Source organism: Festucalex cinctus, chromosome 18, assembly GCF_051991245.1.
Source record: "Festucalex cinctus isolate MCC-2025b chromosome 18, RoL_Fcin_1.0, whole genome shotgun sequence".
NCBI classification, from domain to species: Eukaryota; Metazoa; Chordata; class Actinopteri; order Syngnathiformes; family Syngnathidae; genus Festucalex; species Festucalex cinctus.
In genome coordinates this window covers 5,491,557-5,514,267 of record NC_135428.1, presented here as the reverse complement: position 1 = coordinate 5,514,267, position 22,711 = coordinate 5,491,557, and the positions used below count along the sequence as shown (strand labels likewise).

General features: G+C 37.5%; 1 protein-coding gene across 1 annotated transcript in view; it reads right to left on the bottom strand.

The window, feature by feature from the left end:
• Nucleotides 1-3,656: 3,656 nt before the first annotated feature.
• The window catches only part of pcdh1a (protocadherin 1a), a 109,430-nt gene continuing 90,375 nt past the window's right edge, over nucleotides 3,657-22,711 (bottom strand). The window contains exon 5 of the mRNA XM_077505467.1: nucleotides 3,657-7,983. Within this exon, the coding sequence (XP_077361593.1) occupies nucleotides 7,613-7,983 (371 nt within the window). The 3' untranslated portion in view covers nucleotides 3,657-7,612. The remainder of the gene's footprint in view (nucleotides 7,984-22,711) is intronic.

Genomic DNA, 22,711 nt, shown 5'->3' with positions numbered 1-22,711 from the left:
TTTAAGCCCAATGTACAGCACCAAGCCGTGTATTCACAAATTTACTCCACGCCTCTCACTGATGGAAACTCCAGAGTGGATAAGAGTCGAAACTCTCTCAAGAGGGCTAATTCAGAACTGCGTGTCAAGGCGAGCCCGACTCCATCTATTTGGAGCCTCTCGACCATGCACTCCAGCCCAGATTCCTTCCGTGCTGGCGAGAATTGAATCGCTGTTCTAAAAGTCAAAACCGAGAAAAAAACGAAAAAGAAAAGAAAAACGGTGCAAAGTGAGAGTCGTACATTGAGCCTGAACATCAACAAAATCCTTAACATGACAGTTTCAATCAACAAAAGGTTTTTGATTTACATATACAGTAACACACACAAATGACAACAATTCTGTATAAAGAAAAAAAAAAAAAGTCTACAAACCACAAAAATACATAGTCTTCATTATAATAGTGATTATAATTTCAATTGTTCAAATTTTTCCAGATAGATTTTTTGTTTGGTGTTGATGTGAAGTTCATTAAAAATAAATAAATAAATAAATAAATAAATAAATAAATAAATAAAGACCAGTTTGAAGACCAAAGTACAGAACAAAGATTTTTTTTTTTTAATTTATGTATTTTTTTTTCTTTTAATATATTTAGATGTTTACAATGGTACATACAGTTTCGATTAACAGTAGTAGCATATTATGTTGAGAGTAAAAAAAATAAAAAATAAAAAATAAAAATAAAATAAAATAAACTGACGTGTGAGATATTTTTCCCAATTTAGTTTGTCCGTCATAAATGCATACAGGACTGTCTCAGAAAATTAGACTATTGTGATAAAGTCCATTATTTTCTGTAATGCAATTGAAAAAAACAAAATCATCATACATTCCGGATTCATTACAAATCAACTGAAATATTGCAAGCCTTTTATTATTTTAATATTGCTGATTTTAGCTTACAGCTTAAACAAAACTCAAATATCCGATCTCAAAATATTAGAATATCATGAAAAAATATACTAGTAAGCTATTCAACTAATCACTTGAATCGTCTAATTAACTCGAAACACCTGCAAGTGTTTCCAAGTGAATCCAGAATGCATGACATTTTTTTTTTTTATTGCATTGCAGAAAATAAAGGACTTTATTACAATATTCTAATTTTCTGAGACAGTCCTGTATATTTGATGTTTGGTAAATGATAACTCTCCAGTAACCTTAACAAGTACCCCAAAAGAAGACAAATATTCTGTGGAATGACTTTAGAAAAACAAATGGGAACTAATAAATGTGTTCTTCATAATGAAGCCAAATGTATACTTAAGAAGTGATGGAAACATTTCACACAATACAAAAATGCGAATAAAGTGAAACAGTTCACTTTAAATCCTGGCAAGCTGCTTTCATTCGATACCAAAGTATTTGTCAACAGTTTGGATGACAGGACTTTGATGTTTAGTTTAGTGTACTCTGTTTAACACTTCCTAAAGGAGAGTTATAACTTTTCTCTTCCTGATGTGTGCATCATCCACTTTCCTTTTATTTATTAATTGCAAATAAATAAATAGAAATCTGCTGGGTCTGCCTGTCATATATGACCGGACACGGATTTTAATGGCACAAAAAAGCACACAAATGAGGAAGGAGAATGTAAAAGCAAGGTCTGCATACCAGAAGAATGTGTCAGCTTTGTTTTGGCAGCTGATGACAACGTGTTAAAGACGAACCATACTCAAATGAAAAGGTTCTGTTGGCCTAATTAATTCAATTGCAAACACTCTATTGCCAGCCTAATATGGCTGGTTGTCCTCCACTACTGAACCACTTTAGCAGTGCAGCTGCTGTGAATGCAATACAAAGTGTTGCCATTCAGAAACTGAAAGGACACTTTCACTCTGAGTACTCAAAGAAAAAAAAAAACAAGCTACAAAATAAGACAAACAAGCATCTTAAAATTAACATCACAACACAGCAATGCTCATTGTGGAGTTGAGGCCAGCTCATCAATGCTTTATAGAATTGCTCTAATTAGGCTGTGAGTGTTGGATGGGGATTATCCACTTCGAGTACTTTGTTTTTCAAGTAAGAGAAGTTCTAAATGCAGGTCCTGGGATATGTCCTTTCGCAATATAATGGATCTTTCTTCGCAAGAAAATTGGATGCCCTTCCTTTCTTTATCAGAAAATGAGTTCTTGTCGTGCACACTCATGAAAATATAGTAGGGTCTTATACAAACAGTTTTCAGTTTTTTAGTATTGTAATCCCTTCATTCTAAGTGTTGAGAAAGAAAAAAAAAAGTGCAATATGAATTCACATGTATGACAGTAAAATATGGCGATCCACAGGGTTCAATACTGGGGCCTCTGCTATTTTCAGTGACTACGTATACATGCAGTCATTATTCGGTTTAAGTTCAGAATTCCGGTTTCTGAAACAATCGAGGTAACATGTTTACACGCGTGACGGACAGAGTTACTCCCGTTTACATGCTCATTTGTGCTCGATTGGAATATTCGGTTTGACCGCGACGTGCTAACAACGTAATTACGTAAATAATGTCATTTCCGCTTTTATCTTGCTCTATGTTGAATAAAAAACATATTTATGTCAGTCACCACGCTAAATAAAGTACCGTATTTTTCGGATTATAAGTCGCAGTTTGGCCGGGGGTGCGACTTATACTCTGGTGCGACTTATGTGTGAAATTAACACATTATTATATCATTTCACATGTTATTTTCACACTAAACGGCAAGAGGGCGCCCTCGTCCTTTTGTTGATAAGTTCAACATTGCCTGTAGAAGAGCTACCTCCCGATTTGGGGGAGTTGTTTAAAAGTGACACCGAGGATGGAAGATTTCATTGGATTTAGTGATTTGGAGTGAAACTAATAGTTTGGTAAACTTGTTAGCATACATTTCTTTACCTCAGAGAAAATAATAAAACAGCTGTTTATTCATTTTGGGAGTGAATGGGGTTGTCAGAAAGCTGGTTTGTAATCTATTATTAAAGGTTGACTGACCTATCTGACTGCTTTGTTGACGTTCCCTTTAGCGCAGCACCATCTAATGGATGCATAATGTAACCCCCAGCCTCTACTGTAGTATATGAAAAAAAGTTCTAAAATATGTCATTCATTGAAGGTGCGCCTTATAATGCGGTGCACCTTATAGTGCGGAAAATACGGTATATTATTTTTTCAGCCCTGCGATTGGCTGGCAACCAGGCCTGGCAACCTACTGCCAGCTGAGATAGACTCCAGCACCCCTTGTGAGGAATAAGCGGTCAAGAAAATGGATGGATGGATTATTTTTTCAACAAAGAAGGGTTCAGTAAATGTGTATCAGAAACTGGTGGTTCACATTTTGTCCACCTCGGCATGACAGTGGTGATAAAACAGACAAACGAGACGTGTTTTTTTTTTCCCTGAAGTAATTTTATTACAAAGTTCATGAGGACAGTATTACAAGAGAAGTTGTCAACATGCTAAAACAGAACAAAGTTGAACACAGGAGTTGAACAAACTTGTAAGATAAAGACAATCCACTGTTCACAATAAACATAACTCGATTAAGTCTTCAGGAAGTGGGAGCCAGTGAATGACTACAGTGCAGGCATAGAACGGCCACATTCACACCGACTCAGCAAAGGTCAATCCAACCAAGGCAAAGATGTGCACAGCTCAAGAAAACAGGTTACAATTTTTATGTGCCATCGGCTTTTCTCGGAACTTTTAGAAAGCGTCACTTGTATGTACATAAAACTGTACAAAAAACATGGCATCACAAGCAGTTTTGTCCTATATAAATATACCAATAATCAGGATAACAACTAGATTCTCTCTTGCAAAGACGTATTCTCAAGGCAATTGTCTTTGTTTTCCATGGAGTGTGAAAAAGATGAAAATATATGTGCACTTAATTTCTGTTCCAAGAGGATAGGGCCGTTTTGAATAGAAACCAGCACTGACATTTCAGAAACTGAAAGAAAAGAAACAGTAAACAGTTTCTACCAATTATCTTTGGAATCCATGCGAAAATCCCAGCCTGCTTTGACAGCAGACGAAGGGTTGTGGAGATCTATGTACACTAACACCACCAACAGATATTTTTATTTTTTATTTTTTATTTTTTTTCTTCACACAACTGCTTTTGCTAAGAGTCTTTGACTGACACGAAAACAAAACCGCTCGCCAATTTCAGCACGGTAATTTTTCCATCTGTCCACAGAAATGATCACTTTACAATACAGACCACAGAGAGGCAAAATATACTCAAGTGAATTCAACATTAAATCAATGCAAAGTACAAATTAAACATTATTTCAAACATATTTTGAGTGTATTTCAGTGCTTTGTGACGTCCTATCCTTTTGATCAGGGTCATCCTCTTTTAACGGGACGGACTGGAAAATAAATTCGGGCCGGGAAAATATTTCGACGAGATGATGAATCGTAATCGGCGATTGCTATTCGTCGCTCCGCGCTGGAGGACGGAGTGTAATATGTTGCGGGAACGCCGGAAAAAAACAAAACTCCTGAAATTCCCGATGGCCAGTCCGCCCCCTGCAGAGGGATTATTCAGTATGACTTCAAATCAAAATATGACATGTAAAGGTAGATTTCGTTCCATTTATGGCGGCTTCAGTTTAACAAGTCTGACTCATCAAGAGATAGAGGAAAAACAAGCGTTATTTTGTGGACGCGCGGTAAATCAGCCTCCTGTTTTTCCATTCAGTGCCCCAATTAGGTGATCAAGCAAGGCGATACATTTCAGATATGTGCCAGTGATAAGCGTCTACTTGGGCTGGTATCAGGTTCCGATTAATCCCTGAAGAAGAAAAAAAAAAAAAAAAGGATCTATGCAAAGCAAGTTGCACGTCCTAAATAAACGAGTCAAGACACATAAACAGATAAAAGTTGTGACTGAGGCGATGTGGCATTGGCTTTATCACTCCTTGCCGTCTTTCCAGTCTGTCGTTAATTCCAGGTCAGTGATCGCACCCGCTGCTTCCGGGCCGTGAAGCGGCTATCCGAAGGGGGGGTACTCGCCGGGGGTTTAATCACAGTGCATCATGGCTGTTGTTTGAATTTTATTTCAGTCACTAAATGGCTTTGAAAATGGCATAAAGCGCTCTCTCTCCCCCCCTCAAGGCAGGATAATCGCCCACGTTATTTAATCATGGCCATGTCCAGTCATTTCCATATGTATTCAGTTCAATTACTCTAAATGCAGTTTTCAATGGCGGCGTGATGAGGTAAGTGCCGATCCTTTATAACTGATTGTAACGCTGCGGGTAGATGTGCATTATTCGGTGGCCGCCTTGTCCTGGGGAGGCGCTTCGCACGCACGCCACAGCTCAGGACTCATTACTCACCCTAATTAGGATGCGTCTATTCGGGGGGGGATCTTTCTTCCTTACTTAGAGACACAATCTCACCAATGGAAATTTTCTGCAGAGGTGAAAGGTATCTACAAGTCTAATCAAATCAATGTTTGAATCAAAGAAACCGCCTGGCGCTGTACCACGCTTGCAAGGCAGGCTAATGTAGACGTTACTGGCTTCCAATTACTGACTAATACAAAGTGTCCTTCAGGCATATCCTTCAGATTGACTTGGAAAATCTCCACTAGGGGAAACAAATCCCGACATTTTTGTAGCCAAATGGAAAAAAAAAAAAATCACAGATGTACTGAGAATGCTGGCTTGAATACAAGTCTGTTTATGTTATGTTAATGTCGTTTTACTTGAACGGTGCTCTTCAATGACCATGCGCATCGACACTGAATTTACCTCTGAAAACAGCTGCAGTTATATTAGGATACTTTGAAAAAAAAAACCAATGAAAGTGCTCAGAATGAAGAGGACTACATTAAGCGCAACGTGAACTCCAATTCCCCACTTAAGATCCGAGTGTTGTTTTTTATGTTTTTTTGTTTTGAAGCACTCTGATAAATAACCTTACATATTCATTAATTCAAGAGGCGTCCTCATAGCTTGTGAAGGGAAAGCCCGAGCAAGATTGTCTGTGGATAGAGAAGAGCTTAACTCATTCAGTGCCATTGACGGCTATACACGTCAAAAGTAGGGCTGTGCAATTAATCGAAATTCAATTATAATTTCAACGATTACACTCCCACAATTACAAAATCAGTATAATCGCAAAGTAAAAAGATTATTGAGTTGTTTAAATTTATACTTTTGCACCTTTTTTTGTTTCATCCAAAAGGAACTTGCATAAATATAGTGTTTCAAATAATTTTATTTGTCTTATTATTTTTTTATTTGTTTTTTTACTTTTAAAAATGTTCTTGTTTTGTACCAAAAAATAAAAAATACAAAAAATATTGCCTTACTGCACAGTGCATATGCTGCACTCCAACTTTCACGTTTTTGCCAACATAAATAAATATCTATTTTTATAAATTCTGTTTGGTCCAAAACTTAATTATAGTGTTTCTATTTTTTTTTCTAATTTGGTCCGAATATTTTTAAACGCTTAAACATTTTCTTGTTTTGTGCTAAAACAAAAATAACCGTTTGAATAATCGTGATTTCAACTACTGCCAAAAATAATCATCATTATTATTTTTCCCCATAATCGAGCAGCCCTACGTCAAAGATCCATTTTTACTGGGCTGGCAGTGAATGAGTTAAAAACAAATCGCCCAAAAATGACACACTGGTGGTATATTTTGAGTGAGTCACAAGTATTTGAGGCAAAAAAAACAAAAAACAAAAAAAACAATTCCAATTTGGTCATTGTGACTCCAGGGGACTATGGCCAAGTCAAGCGTTTTGATGATAAACTATAGGTCACAGTGCTGAGAGTCAATGGAACATCATGTCTGTTCAAATGTTGCTGCAGAGCTTTCTCCACCCGTGGTGAAACTCCGCAGGGAGCAGAGGTAAAGGCCATTTTGCTATGATTAGGGGTTGAAGGTGTTTGTGATTATATGGGGCGGATAAATGCTTTCCACGATATTGAGCTTCTCTCCCGGAGATGTTTTCAATCAAGTTTTAAACAGCGGCAGCAGCAAAGAAAACCTTAACTACGGCAAAGTTCGGCGCCAAATTACTTTCTTTTGTTTGTTTGTTTTTTTTTGTTTTATCGGCTTCTATCAGACAAAAATATAGGTAGAGTACACCATTCAAAATGTATTTACATCACTGTACAACAAGAGAACATTTCATTTGATTGTTAGTTTAAAAGCATGATGCCATCTGATAGGGCCTTAGCGGCTGTCTATCAAAACGATCTAACAATGGCACAAGAGCACTGGTCACAAATTTCAATTCAAAAGATCACTTGACAGCGTCCGACTTGGCTAACTACAACAATTATTAGTTACTACCAAAGTAGTCAAGACCAAACTCATTTTGATCCATGTCCTTATGAATAAATAAAGGCGAGCGTATATTAATTAACCTTGTGGAATTTGTAATAAATATGCGAATAAATTAATCGAAGGTGGAGATGGCAGATGACCCAAGTGATCACGCCGGTAATTGAATGAATGACTGATTACTGTTAATTTCAACTGGGCATTGGCAGGTGGGCAGCCTGATTTGTTCTACTGCCGTGGTTGATCTTTTCTTCATTTCCGCACCGATTGGAGGCTGATATTCACAGATAGATTTCTCTTTTCGGGGTGTGGGCAGACGGCGAGGTGGGCGGGAACTCGGAGGTCACGCTGAGCGGCATCTCCTCCAAGGGGCAGTCCTGACCGGCATCGTGACCGCCGCTCGTATAGGCACTGCGAGAGGGTGGAAGGCGTGGCCGGTGCTCTTCGCCACCCAGAATGGCGTTGCCATTTGCCAGGCGTCCCAGACTCCCTCTCTCCTGGTAAGGCACAAAGGTGGAGAGTTTCGGGGGGTTCCTCGTCCTGCGTACGGGGGAGGGATGCCCGGGCATCCAACAAGCATCTGAGTGGCCCAATTCACTGCACTCGGTCGTACAGTTTCCGGTCATTGCCACATCAGGCAGTGAGCGAATGTCTGTAGGCAGAAGAGAGAATACGGCATTGTTAGTTTGTTACGAAACATCGCATTCATCAAACATAAACATTGAAAAACATCTTTAAAATCCATCTCCGATCAGAAATGATGTCATCTGAACACAAAGAACCCCCACCCCCCCACCACCCTTCCACTTTTGAGGTCTTTGCAGCTGTTGCTATGCAGTGAGCAGCAGTTGCTATGTAGCTGTTGCTATGGCTGTGTAATGAGCACGACTGTGTGTAGTCCACTAGCTGATGTGATACATTCAGGAGATGGCGTGCTGTGTGTGTGTCATTTAGGAGTATCCAGCAGCAGTTAGTCTGGCATGCTTGAAATACTATATCACTGGACCGCTAACAGTTTCAACAGCAGCGTATTGACTTCGATGACATGCGATTTGTATTCAGGAAAAAAAAAAAAAAAAAAAAAGGTACTCCCAAACAAATCTATAAATGCATACATAAATATATAAAAGCAAGACAAACAGCGCAAGCGTTATTGATTGGCAGCACAGAAATTCTCTACACTTCATTATCACCCATATTAATTCAAATATTCCTAATTAAATAAAACGAGTCCATGAACCAGTGAACTCATTTCCATGTGAAAAAAAAACAAACTCCAATATAACTCCTGATAATAAATTAACTAGCGTAAATCAATCAAAACTTATTAATCTGTTAATGCAAAATCTTGTCACTAGCTAGCTAGCTAGCTAGCTAACTCACACAGGGGTCAGAAACATGTTTGGGAGTCAGCGCTACTTCTTGCGAAATTACCCTGAATGATATGTTATTAACTATATGTGTCAGAGGTCGGCAAAATGTTTTATTTTGCCATCATTCGTCCTTCATTCACCCGTCATTTTTTCAAACCGAACCAAACTGTAATCGTCATTGTATTTTAACAACACTTCTGTCGTCACTTCCTCACCACTATGTTAGCACTGACAGACAAAGGTCAGCATTCCGTCAGCATTCCGTCATTCCTCAACAAAACGGGCATCCGTCAGTGACGACAGACTGCGAGGTCCGTCGGTATTTGACCTGGTTTTTGACCATCATTACTATAACGATGAAAAACCACTTCTCCATGCTTAGTCTGTTTTGTTTTTAAATTTTTCAATTATATATATATATATATATATATATATATATATACCGTATTTTCCGCACTACAAGGTGCACCAAAAAGCCTTCAGTTTTTTCAAAAGCTGACCATGCGCCTTATAATCCAGCGCGCCTTATATATGGATCAATATTGAGCCGCAACAGGTCTCGCTGTCAAGACGCTATTGGTGACCCTTCACGATCGGTGACGCGCATGCGCAGAAGATCCCGCCATCTTGGATCGCTAGCTAATACTAATACTTTACCTCAGAGAAAATAATGAAACAGCTGTTTTTTTCATTTTGGAGTTGTCAGAAAGCTGGTTTGTAATCTATTAATAAAGTTTGACTGACCTATCTGACTGTTTTGTTGACGCTCCCTTTAGCGCAGCACCATCTAATGGATGCATAACGTAACCCAAGCCTCTACTTTAGCGACTTTATATGGAAAAAGTTTTAAAATATGTCAGTCATTGAAGGTGCGCCTTATAATGAGGTGCGCCTTATAGTGCGGAAAATATGGTGTGTGTGTGTGTGTGTATATATATATATATATATATATATATATATATATATATATATATATATATATATATATATATATATGCACATACAAAGAATGTGCCGTCATTTATGTGCAGCAGGCAGCCGGCTGACTTCACACAGCCTACCTGTTGACAGACAACACTTTTTTGGATGTGGTTAAATGGAAAACGTTTGGAATTTGTCTTTGTTATCCCTTCATAGTCTGACAAGGACAGGCAATCAATGTCTGTAAAGCAAAAGAACAGACAGCATCCCGCTGACACGAGCCATGTGTAACGTTCTGATCGCTACGATAAATACATTAGTGTGATGTCATGTCAGCGTTGCACGTGCAATAAAAGAGCATGCCCATCACTGATGCCTTTTCTGTTCTTGACAGTTCAGACATTTTGTTTATTGGACCTCGGGGAAATTAGTCATTTCACAAATGCTAGAAAGACATTTGCTTCGGAACAACCCCAAAAAAATGATATGAGTATTTGGTTGAAATTGTTCTCTGGCATTTGTAACAAGTTCTCTGCAGAGGGCAAAAACAGTTCGTTGCAAAACATTTTTTTTTTTTTTTAATTCTAAAGTAAATATCTCTTGGTTGTAAACATGTTGAATATAGCTGACTAAAATGAGAAAGGCACACATTTCTCAATGGGAATGCTAGCACTGATGCTATTGCTAACATGACTTGTCCCCAACTGGTCCACCACTATTATCTCATTCACTCCCAGCCCTTTTCACAGAAGCAGTCACGTTCGCTCCCGGCTGTTTTACTGGATTTTGACTGATTTTGCAAGGCCCACAGAATATTGTGTTCAATTGCTATAAAAGCATGGAACCTATCAAAGGAAAGATTAAAGTCTCTTCTTTCATCAAGAAAAAAAAAGTATGTTTCTATCTGTTTCCGTTTTGCAGCAATTAGCATTAGAAGAGAGCTAAGTTTCATCAGTTTTCACAAATCTATTCAAAATTGTAAGTAATTGAGCTTTTTTTCTACATGGCCCTGGTTGATCTCCTTTGCTCTGCTGCCACCTGCTGGCCGTTTCTGTAATAACTACCATTTCTGCAACAGTTCTTTGCAGTTGAGAGGCTGAATCAAAGTCTTCTGTATGCTCTAGCATAAAAAAAAAAAAAACACACACAAAAACGTATAAATACGTCTTTGGGACACTTAGAACATTAAAAAAACGTATTTACACGTTATTGGGAGCAAATGAGTTATAAGACCACATCTGTAGGCAATACGGGTTGCCATGGCAATGACAGAGAAGTTCTTTGCTTATCTCACAAGCCAGTGTACTATTGATTTCTGTCACAGTTATTTTAAGGTAAAATGATCCCACATACACGCAATAATCCATATGGCATGGCCAATTGTTTGTCAGAATGATAATTACTGTTCAAAGGCCGTTGCTCTATCTTTTGTGGCCCTTAATCTCATTGTTCCCTTAATCCTAATTGCTCGTTATAAGGCGTCTCAAGTCCTTTGATTCACAACTAAGCAATGCTTTTCATATTCCCGCTTAATTATATCATTCACTTACAATTATATTTTTTCAAATTAATTTGAGCCAAATGTCTAAAACGCAAAATGCACAAAATGTGAATCTTCTGCAAAAGCCAAGAAAACAATGCGAGACTGTGGGCATAGCTCACGCTTGATGACTGGAGTTTTATTTCTCATCTCTTCCAAGAATATTGTCTCTATGCATCACAGTGCCGAAATGGACCCCTGCTACAAAATACGTTCCAGGGAGGAGAGTTTGGGTGAATTGTCGAGCGCCTGAGCGCGAGCACACTTGTGTAGGCAAAAGACTCCAAAAGGATTTCACACTTGATTAAAACCTCTCCGCAGCTTCCAGGAGGTTTACTCCACACCAAGCCGCCTCGTGTCAAATTCTGCATCGCTGCAAGACCAGAAATCATTTACGCATCTTTATGCTCCAATTAAGGATGTACTTTTTTCTGACAACTGTGTATGTGCACGCATTTATATTTAATGCACTGGTGAACTGCAAAGAGGGTCAAAACATTAACATATCTTTACTGATTGTCAGTTTTACTAATTGACTCAAGTTTTTTTTTTTAAGGCGCTGGACATGTTTTAATGAAACTAAAAAGAAAGCATGTAATGCATCCCGATGCCAAGGACCACTGAGTGCTCATCAACAACATCAACAGCCGTAAAATAAGCAATGACAGCTAAATGCACCGCGCAGCCTGCCAAAGTCTGACATTTTCTTCTCGCAATGTCAAAGCGCGTATTGCACTGTACCAGGAGACGACGTGGATGTTCAAAGAGCAGCTATTTTAATACTCAAAAAAGTACCCTCTCCGTTTGCGTTTCATCTCAATTTTCGCATGCTTTTTGCTTGAGAAATAGTGTTGATAATTAAACAAGCGAGAGGTCTAAATTCAGGAACCGCAATCCCGCCGCGTCAAGAGTTGTCGCTGTCATTTGCGTGCGTGTCGTTTCAAGCCCATGCATGTCGGCTTACAGACACTTGTCAACATGCAATAATACTAATGCACATGCTTGTGTGAACCTTTTTTTTTTTCCCCTCTTTCTAACGCACTGAAAGAGATGAATAATTGAATAGAGGTTGACTGAAGCTGATGTACACAAAAGAGCACGATCTGCTTTGCTCTTCAAAGCAAACTCCTGCGCTGGTGATCATAAACGTTAAATGTAAAAAAAAAAAAAAAAAAATTCAAAATATTATTATTATTAATATTATACTTTTTGGATAATTTATGCTTGTCAGGGCACTTTCAATGCAATAGACAACACTTTTTAAGTTTACCGAAGTATTTCTGTTCAGAAGAAACATTACTTTTACTCCATGACATTAGTTATTGTTCAACAACATCCGAATTTGCACATTCTTAGTTTATATCTCTCTCTGTTATGCATGCTCTAGTTTAAAAAACAAACAAACAAAAAACCAGAAATTATTTATCATCTACATACTTTTATTCAGGAAATTATTTGGAGGACTACATTTTACTTTCAAAGTGAATTATATCTTTCCATTACTCTTACTTGAGTATATATTTTGGTTGCTCTATCCACCGCTGGTTATTAACTCTTTTACTGCCACACGTTAGGAAAAAAAATAAAAAAAAGTGCCATTTCACTGATTACTAGCATTCATCAGATTCCGTCACATTTCATTTTAATTCCATACACCAACAGCCCATTGAAAAGAGACACAATGCTGCCATCTGCTGGCCATAATTAGGTGGTGTTTTTGATTCCGCAACCCATTGACCAGGCAGCGCTGAACTTAGACGTCGCTCCGTCCATTTAAGGAAAAAAAAAAAAAAAAAGAACGTAGATGACGTCATTTCACGTTTACGGCAGCATACGTCGTGATTTTACTAATCGTTATTAAATGGTTTGGGCAGCCAAAGAGTTAAGCTGCATTCTGGAGAAAATGCATTTTTCGTGATTGTGGAGTGGCAAATGTAGAATTAATTGACTATAAAAATGTTTTTATGCAAATCATTTTAAAACACAAACAAATGAATTAATGTCTTGTTTTTAAATTATGATGGTTGAGGCCCATCAACCTATTAGGAACCAAATATGGATGGACAAACACGAATATGGCATTCCATGATGTGTTTACTTTCATTCGAGGAAATTTTCAAGTCATGAGTGAACCTTTCCTTCTGCCTTAGAAAGAAAACAACAGCAAAAAATAAAAAAAATAAAAAACTGAAGCTGACTGGCATCGCTAACTTGCAATTTATTTTTGCACAGTGGGATTCGGACTGCAAATTTGACACAGACTTTTTTTTTTTGCATGTGTTGGCCAGTGAGTCTCTATTTGAATTATTTAATGGAAGGAGTGTTTAAGAGGAGTGATAATAGCAAATAATTGCAGCTCTATTTTGCAAGCGGAATTGGCTGCCAGTTTCAGGGGCTTTGTGATTTGGCTTTAATGAGGTGTTGTATTTCTTCCAATATGTATGCGCCGCAAATATCGTCCTGTCTGCAGCATTAGAACAAATGCACCTGTAGTATTCTCCATTTATGTTATATAAGTCTCATGTGCAATCTGAGATGATGCATCACAAAAAAAAAAAAGGTAATTTTCTTCACATTCCTCCACCCCTCCACCACCACATCACAAACTCCTAAAAGCACCTGGGCTGTGTTGGCATAACATGCACTCCGCAGCGTAGTCGCACGGGGTAAGGGCATTCGCACAGTTTAACCCCCCGCCCAATCCCAAACCCCCCACCCCCACGGCTGACTGATACATGTGAAGGGTGGGTTTGCATGCCGCTTGCATCAGGGTGCCAGTGGGAGGTGTCGAGTGTCTGAGGCAGGCTTCCTCATCGTCTGATCCCCTGCCCAAAGGCATCGGGAGGTGGCGGTGGGGGAAGCTGCCTCTTCCTGAGATTTCACACTGCCGCTCTCCGTTTGATTGCAAATGCTGCGTCTCCCCACCGGGCTGCTTTCGAGCGCGCGTGGCACACGGCTATGATCGATGGTGGAAAAAATATGAGAGAGCCACAGCTCATAGAGGGATAACAGCCACTATCGTTTGGGAGTTGTGCGGGTGATATTAATGGGGTGTGTTTGCGGCCGCTGCAAACAGTTTATGTGGCAAATGGCTAAAAAAGTTCCAAGAAGAAAAATACTCCACATCTGAGCAGACATTAGCGCCTGGTTCTGGCTGTCAGTATAATAACTGGCTGTGAATGTATACTGTGTTTGTCATACTTAGAAGACAAACAACAAGAGAGCAGGGTTTTGTATATCTTTAGCTGTGACATGTCAAGCCTTTTTTTTTATACAAGTGCTCAGAACAGTTTCTCACAGCAAGCAGAAGGAACCAAAAACAGCCTTTTGTTCTCCAGAGGGGTGCATTTTTTAAGAGACACAAGCACACACGCAGTGTTGACATACACATTCTCCTTGCAGAATAATAGAACACACACGCACAAAAAAAAGTTAACCTGACAAGTTGTTCTTTTACATCTCACAAGCACGATTAGAACGTTTCCGGTCAAAGTCACCTCAACTTGTAAGTCAAGCAGCCATTTACCTATTCGTTATAATGTTGGAGTGGTACTTTGCGGATAATTTTATGCATTTATTCCAAAACATGCTTTGTATACAGCGGCTCAAATACAAAGCATCATCTGCCTTTGACAGCTTTTTCGGGGGAGAGTCTATTTTTAAAGCCTCTAACATATGCAGGCACATAAGCAGCATTCGCTAGTGGTCGTTTGTGTTTTTGCATTTTGTATCAAAAACAAAATATACAACTTAACGATATGAATGCAAGACTGAAATGTAAATGATTTCATGTTTTGGCAGAAACTGGTTCACAATTAGTTTTCAATCAGTCTTGTAGGAAGTGAAGGGCTTGGTGGTTGTTTGGAGCAGCAGTATGGCTCAATCTTTAAGTGCATGTAACCTAGCCTGCTACATACCAAATTAATGTATATCCAAATAAGTGAATCAGCATCAACCAACTAATTTTACACTGCTTATTAGGGATCTAACAATATTATTATGATACACACCTCATGAAACGATAATTATCACAATATTGTGGGGAGGTTGGCGATATATATATATATATATATATATATATATATATATATATATATATATATATATATATATATATACGGTATATAATGTTGGTATGTTGGTATACTGTGTGTTTGCACAACCTAATTATGTCTTTTTGTTTTTGTTTGTATATTTGTATATATATATATATATATATATATATATATATATATATATATATATATATATATATATATATATATATATATATATATATATATATATATATATACGGTATACGGTATATAATGTTGGTATGTTGGTATACTGTGTGTTTGCACAACCTAAACCTAATGATGTCTTTTTGTTTTTTTTGTATATATATATATATATATATATATATATATATATATTTAAAAGTTCATCATACTGTATAAAAACTCACAACATTGTAAAAAAAAAAAAAAAGAAGCTTAGAACATAGTTATGTCCATGTGAGCAATAAACTGTCCAGGTTTTATTTTTGCAGTTTAATTTTCTTGTGTGTAGGTAAAAATGAGCAATCGCATGTAAATATCCCGTCGATACAATGGTGATTAGCTACGGTCATAATTATTCATATTATAAATATTATGCATATAATACTTATTGTTCAAATATTACAGGTAACATTAACCTTCAATGTACATTAAACAAACTGCAATCACTAATAACATTTGCTAATGCACACACACATGGTCAATCAAGTTAATATGTGGAGAAACTAAAACATGTTACTCTTCATCCGACCATTTGTGTGGGTCTTAAACATAAGTGGACAAAACATACCTAATTAAAATTAAGCTGAACTAATAAACAAACCACCAGAGGGTGCCGCACTGCACAAATGGAAAACAAGATGGCCTTTTTATCAGACGTGTACCTTTTAATATCGTAACAAGACGACGACGAGATTGCGGCAATATTACAAAGTTGTGATATTGCCGTTATTGTTACATCTCTAGTGCTTATTACTTAAATGTTGCCATTTAAAATTAGCGTGAAATAGGGTTAATGATGATAGTATTATTAAAAGTGACACAAACTCTTTTACGTCGCTACCTCAACTCTCTTATTTTCATTGTGAATTGTTTACATTTCAACGATCGAGAACCACAACAACAAATTATGACATATTAGGCAACAACTTCCTTAGCACTTCCAATATACTCTTGAGCAAGGTGCCTGGCCAACTTAAACACACAGAAAGAAGATAAAGAGGCAAATCACAAAACATGATATGTTGTGCAAACATCACCAGGTTTCCCAAATTAGTGTTAATTCAGCTTTCTTTTAAGAATTAGCATTCCGAGTCCACTGAAATGTCTTTTTGATTCATTTGAACAATTGGTGCACGACTGCCCAGGCATACATAGTGTGAGCTCTTAAAATGTTATTGTTGACCCACAGTGCAAATTGGGAATAAATACCACTTCCAAAATTGCATTAATGGTGCTTATTTGTGGATTCTGACTCCATCTTGAGTCGCTCCTCTTGAGGGATTAACAAAAGTCGTGTTCTTCCTCACGTCATGGATGCAAGTTTGAAGTCTCCCTTAACAGGTAAGGCCACATGCTGTCAGCGCCTGATGAGCGGACATGACGGCCAGTGGCACGTCAGGAAGAGCTGCTGCGGATGGTTCACTGAGTGATGGTACAACTCCTGTCAGTTCTTCCGACATACACAATTTTGTCGAAGAAGACCTTAATTTTGAAGACTGCTTTGTGACGGCTTGCGTTTGACAAAGTCTTAGCACCTTCTGACAGATCACGCTATGCACTGGCTCCTCCAATTGAGGAGTTGATATGTGATGTGTTAGGCGATGCTAGTGTTGGGCAAGCTACATGGAAAACGTTGTGAGCTCAACTACAATTTATTCTATGTTAACTCATTCAGTCCCAGCCATTTTCACTGAAGCAATCAATTTACTGGATTTTGACTGATTTTGCAAGGCCCACAGAGTATTGTGTTCTATTGCTATAAAACATGGAATCTACCGAAAGAAAAAATAGTATCTCTTCTTTCATCAGGAGAAAAAAAAAAGTATATTTCTATCTGTTTCCATTTTGCAGCAATTAGCATGAGAATGTAGCTAAGTTTCATTACAAATATGTTTAAAACAGTGGGGAAAATAGTTTTTTGCAACATTGCCCTGTTTGATTTCTTATACTCTGCTGCCACCTGTTGGCTGTTTTTGTAATAACTAGTGTTGTTTCAATACTGTTTTTTGGCTCCCGATACCGATAACGATACCCAGGTTTGCAGTATCGGCCGATACCGATACCATACCGATACTTACGTTTTTTTCTCCTCAACATGAAAAAGCTGTCGTGCCATTGGGTCAGAGCATTCAAGGGCCAATAGGATATCTTAGATCGCCATGCAATGAACATGTCACATATCAGTGAATGTCATGCACCAGCAAGACACAAGATGCTGCTTCAAAAATCCTATATTAGCGTTGGAATTAATGGTATCGGCATGTTACTTGTGAGTAGTCACCGATACCGATACCACTGTTTTAATGCAGTATCGGCACCTCTGCCGATACCAGTATTGGTATCGGAACAACACTAGTAATAACTATCATTGCTTCAAGCGTTTCCTTCAGTTCAGAGGCTACATCAAAGGCTTCTGTATGCTCTAGTATAAAAAAAACAAAAAAAAACAAACAAAAAAAACGTATAAATACGTCTTTGGGAGCAAATGAGTTAAATGAAGTTCCACTAGACTGAAGTTACCAACCAGAGAAATGTCACAAGCGAAGCTATATGGGGATTGTGGCATCCATCCATCCATCCATCCATCCATCCATCCATCCATCCATCCATCCATCCATCCATCCATCCATCCAACCCCAGCTCCAAAATTCGATCTGCACCCCTGCCTGCTATGAATTGTCCATATTAACTGACATCCACCCGTATCGATTCCACCAAACACGTCAGCTTTATTTGTCTTTTGACAGCACTAATCTTGGACCTCAAGGTGCATCTGAATAAAATAACCAACATAAGCGATATACTTTTGAGAGGTTTATTCCTGAGAAAATACTGCCATGATTGCTCAACAGAGTGTTTAATCACCCAGACCTTTGCTGATGAATGTGACATTTATTTGAAGAGACCAGGAGTGTCTACTCCCATCTCTAACCAAGGATGTTTTTTTTGTTTTTTTTTCTTGCAGCGTTTCTTTAATGGCCCTTGCCGCTGAAACGTTTGAAAGCTTTCAGGCGTTTTATGTTTTCACTCTATTGACCCGTGTGCCATAGTGGCATCACCCTACAGCCCCAGCAGGTCCTTGATGTCTCAATGTGCAACAACAGCTAATTAGCCCCACATACATTTAGGCCTACTGCTGTGTTTTTGTTTTTGTTTTATCGTTGAACCAAATGTCTCACCTACAGTATGCAGAAATACATTTTTTCTAGACAAGTTGCATTGCGTTATTGTTAATTTGCTCCCAAGCAGTGCTTGCATAAAACACACAAGCACATTTTTCATTGACATTAAATTGGAAACCAAAAATCAGCATCACCAAATGTGATGTCAAAAACTTCTGTTATAGGATTATAGGGGTGAAAAGCTGTCCCCTGCTCTGCCTATCATCCAATGATAGATTGTGTTGACATGTAAAACAGATGTCTTCCATGAGCTTTTTTTTTCCCCCTGCCCCATATTGATCGTCATGTATCCCTTTGGTTAATTATATCTTTGATCGTAACAGTGTGAAACACTGCTTGATCTACCAAACAACAGTCTGAATAGAAGAAGGTTATAATACAGTCAGAATCCGATACAGCGTACCAGATGTAAGACATAACACAATGAAAGCCCAATTGAAAAGGACAAAGGAACACCGCTGTAACTAGTGTTTACTCAGCAAAGTGATTTATCCAGGACAACAGGTTCTGATCAATGCTCGTTGTGTCATCAAAAGAATTGAATTGTGGACCAGCACTACACCCTGAGCAGAATCCCGGAACAGATATTGGAGATTGCAAAACTAGCCTACATGTGCTTTGAGGATTTGGACAATGCCTTCACTGAGTCACGTTTTGAATGTTTGGGTGTTTGGGGTACCAGACCAATGAGTCCGACTTGAACAGAATTTCTAAGTCCAGCCCAAGTGTAGATCGTATAAACGGTTTGTTGACCTCAGTCTTTGGTCTGTGTTCTTTTGCAGATAAAGTGGTTGTGTTGGCTCCATTAGGTCATGATCTTGAACGCTCATTGATCACAGCTGAGTATGACGAGACCAGAGAATCAGTACCCAGCCAGACAAACACAACGGGATACGAAACGTTATTAATAAATATGGGGACACATTTGGTAATGCAGACCGTACGAGTCTACTTTTGCCCATAACCATGTATAAATTCAATGCTTCAATTCAATGTACATTATATATATATATATATATATATATATATATATATATATATATATTAGGGGTGTTAAAAAATTGATTCGGCAATATATTGCGATACTACAGCACGCAATTCTCGAATCGATTCAATAGGCAGCCGAATCGATTTTTTAACATCCATTTTTGATGGAAAAATATTCAACAAAACGTCTATGTTACAACCTGTTCAGGGTTAGGGTTAGGGTTAACCTGTTAACCCTAACCCTAACCCTGTTAAATACAGTGGCTTACAGTTATAAGACCAAAAGTTTCAGATCAATAAATAATAAATTTTCATACAAATCTTACAGTGTACATGTATGAGTTTACTGAATGATATTTTCTAAATCTGAGTAAAAAAAATCGCAACAATCCACTTGTAAATTCACATCGGGATTAATCGGTATCGAATCAAATCGTGACCTATGAATCGTAATACGGATCGAATCGTCAGGTACTAGGCAATTCACACCCCTAATATATACATATATATATATATATATATATATATACAAACAAAAACAAAAAGACATCATTAGGTTGTGCAAACACACAGTATACCAACATACCAACATTATATACCGTATATATATATATATATATATATATATATATATATATATATATATATATATATATATATATATATATATATATATGATAGGATAGGATATAGAATTTAGAATTTAGAATGATCTTGAATGATAGTGGTGTGCATGTGGTATATATTGTATGAAAAATGTTGAATGATATGGAATGATTTGGGGAATATTTGGGTGAAAAATATGAAATTGTGGGAAAAAGATGAACACTTGGGAATGATGATAAGTTGTATGTAAGGGAATGGGAGGTAAAAGTGGCTGAGGAAAAGTTTTGAATAACTTGACCCATGGAAAATGAATGACAGACTTTTGATATTTAATGTTGTAAGGTGTGAAATATGTCAGTATATGGAATGGGAAAAATACAAGCCGGGGAGGCATGAATTTATGGAACATATTGAAATTTGAACCGTGTAAAATCGGATGCTGTATGTGGAAATTCACACTTGCCGAAAAGGTGAGGAGAAAAATAATTACATGTGAATGTTTTCAGCATTCACACAATAATAATAAAGAATAGGAATAACAGGGACTATGATTAGCATTTGGAAATATGCATGTGGTAGATTAGGGCATTCAAATATATGCAGTAAGAAAATTAAGAAGTAAAATCAAAAGAAATAATAATAATCCCATGAAAAAAAAAAATGCACAACATGAGTAAACATCAGTCTTTTTTTATGGCTGTACTTGCCATCTGTTCTTCAGTGCCTGTCTATGATGGCTACCTCATTTCCCTGCCAGACACAGTTTCAAAGTAGATAGCTCATCAAGATGAGTGACAAGTGTAGATGCCTCGCAATATATCGCTTAAAGCGCAACAGACCTCTGGTTTTCACCCATGAATTGAAAGAGCGACAAGAATCTCTGACGGAAACCCTCACAAATCAGTGACAATATTCTGCTGGTGCGGAGTCGACTGCCTAATTAAAGCAGACGTTCAGTAGGAAACCGGCGCGGGAAGAAAGTTTCATTATAGGAAATTTCTGTCAGTGTTCTTGAAGAACAAGAGCTCTTCAGGGACAACTCATACGGGAAAGTGTGCTTTGAAAGACAGAAGTTTTTAAACAACGGCAAAGGGATTAGTGAGATTTGACACTGTTCAAAAAAGAATTGTGGCGTTTTGTTTTTAACGGCACAGTAGAACAAATGTTGGACGCATGACACGCGTGCATGCATGGCACAAACTCATCATGTTCTCGGTTGCTTAAGGCATGTTGAATATAGATACATCAACACTTATACAGTAAATTAACAATTGATCCTTTCACAGGGAGGTAAAATTTTCATCTTGGAGGAAATGAACATAACTGCACTGCACTGCACAGTACGGATACACTGCAAAAAACACATCTGCTTAATATGAGATAAAATTCACTTGTTCTTAGTGTAAATTTACTAGAAACAAGTGAAATTATCCAGTGCAGTAAGATAATTTTACTTACTTAGATTTCTTGAAATAATAAATTTTTTTAGCTCTGTATTAATCTTAAAATGAGCTTTAAACACTTATTCTAAGCAACAAATCAAGGAAATTAAATCTTAAAATAAGCTGTATGCACTTATTCTAAGTAACAAAAACCAAGCAATTAAATCTTAAAATAAGCCATAAACACTAAATGTTTTTTTTTTTTTTAAAGCATAAGTCACTACTTAAACTGAGCATCTTTATTTGTACTTTAAAATGACTGTCAAGCAGGGAGATGGCACCATTTCTAAGTGCATTTGGTTTGACGCAGCCTGGGATCGAACCCACAACCACGCTAACAATAGACCACAGAGCTGTTAGCCTGTTTACCGGAAAGAGGGAAAATGAGTTTAGTAATTATGACCAGGAAAATTACAATAAAATGCAACAGTATGTTGTAGGGTTGTTTTAGCTTATTGTGCATAAAAATTAACCAATTTTAAGATTTACAAACTAAGTAAGAAATGAGTCAAATAATCTTAAAACAAAATTAACAATCTTGGAAATTCTGCTCTTGCAAAGTATATAATTCTCAAAACAAGAATGCTGGCATTTAATCTTGGTTAGATGTCAGATTTTTTTTTTTTTTTTTTTTTTAGTGAACATAGACTCTTAGAGCATTTTAGCTTATTATGCGTGAAAATTAACAAATTTTAGGATTTACAAACTAAGTAAGAAATAAAAGACAATCTTAAAACAAGATGAATAATCTTAGAAATTCTGCTCTTGCAGAGTAAATAATTCTCATAACAAGATCAATAAGACTTTATGCCTTGATATAAATGTTTAAGTCTAGGTTAGATAGCTTAAATTTGCAGTGTAAGTCTTGAAGTGTAATGAATGTGGCAATATTCTCAATTGACTGAGCGCATCTAAAAGACACTCCATTCTTCTGTAACTCACTGGAAATCAGGGAATTCATGTCAGACCAATACAGTGTGAATCCAGTCCCTCAGGTTCTATCCATCATTAAGGGTCAGAACACAAGTGAGAGGGAGTTCCAGCAGCTCTTGGTAGCCAACACTGCA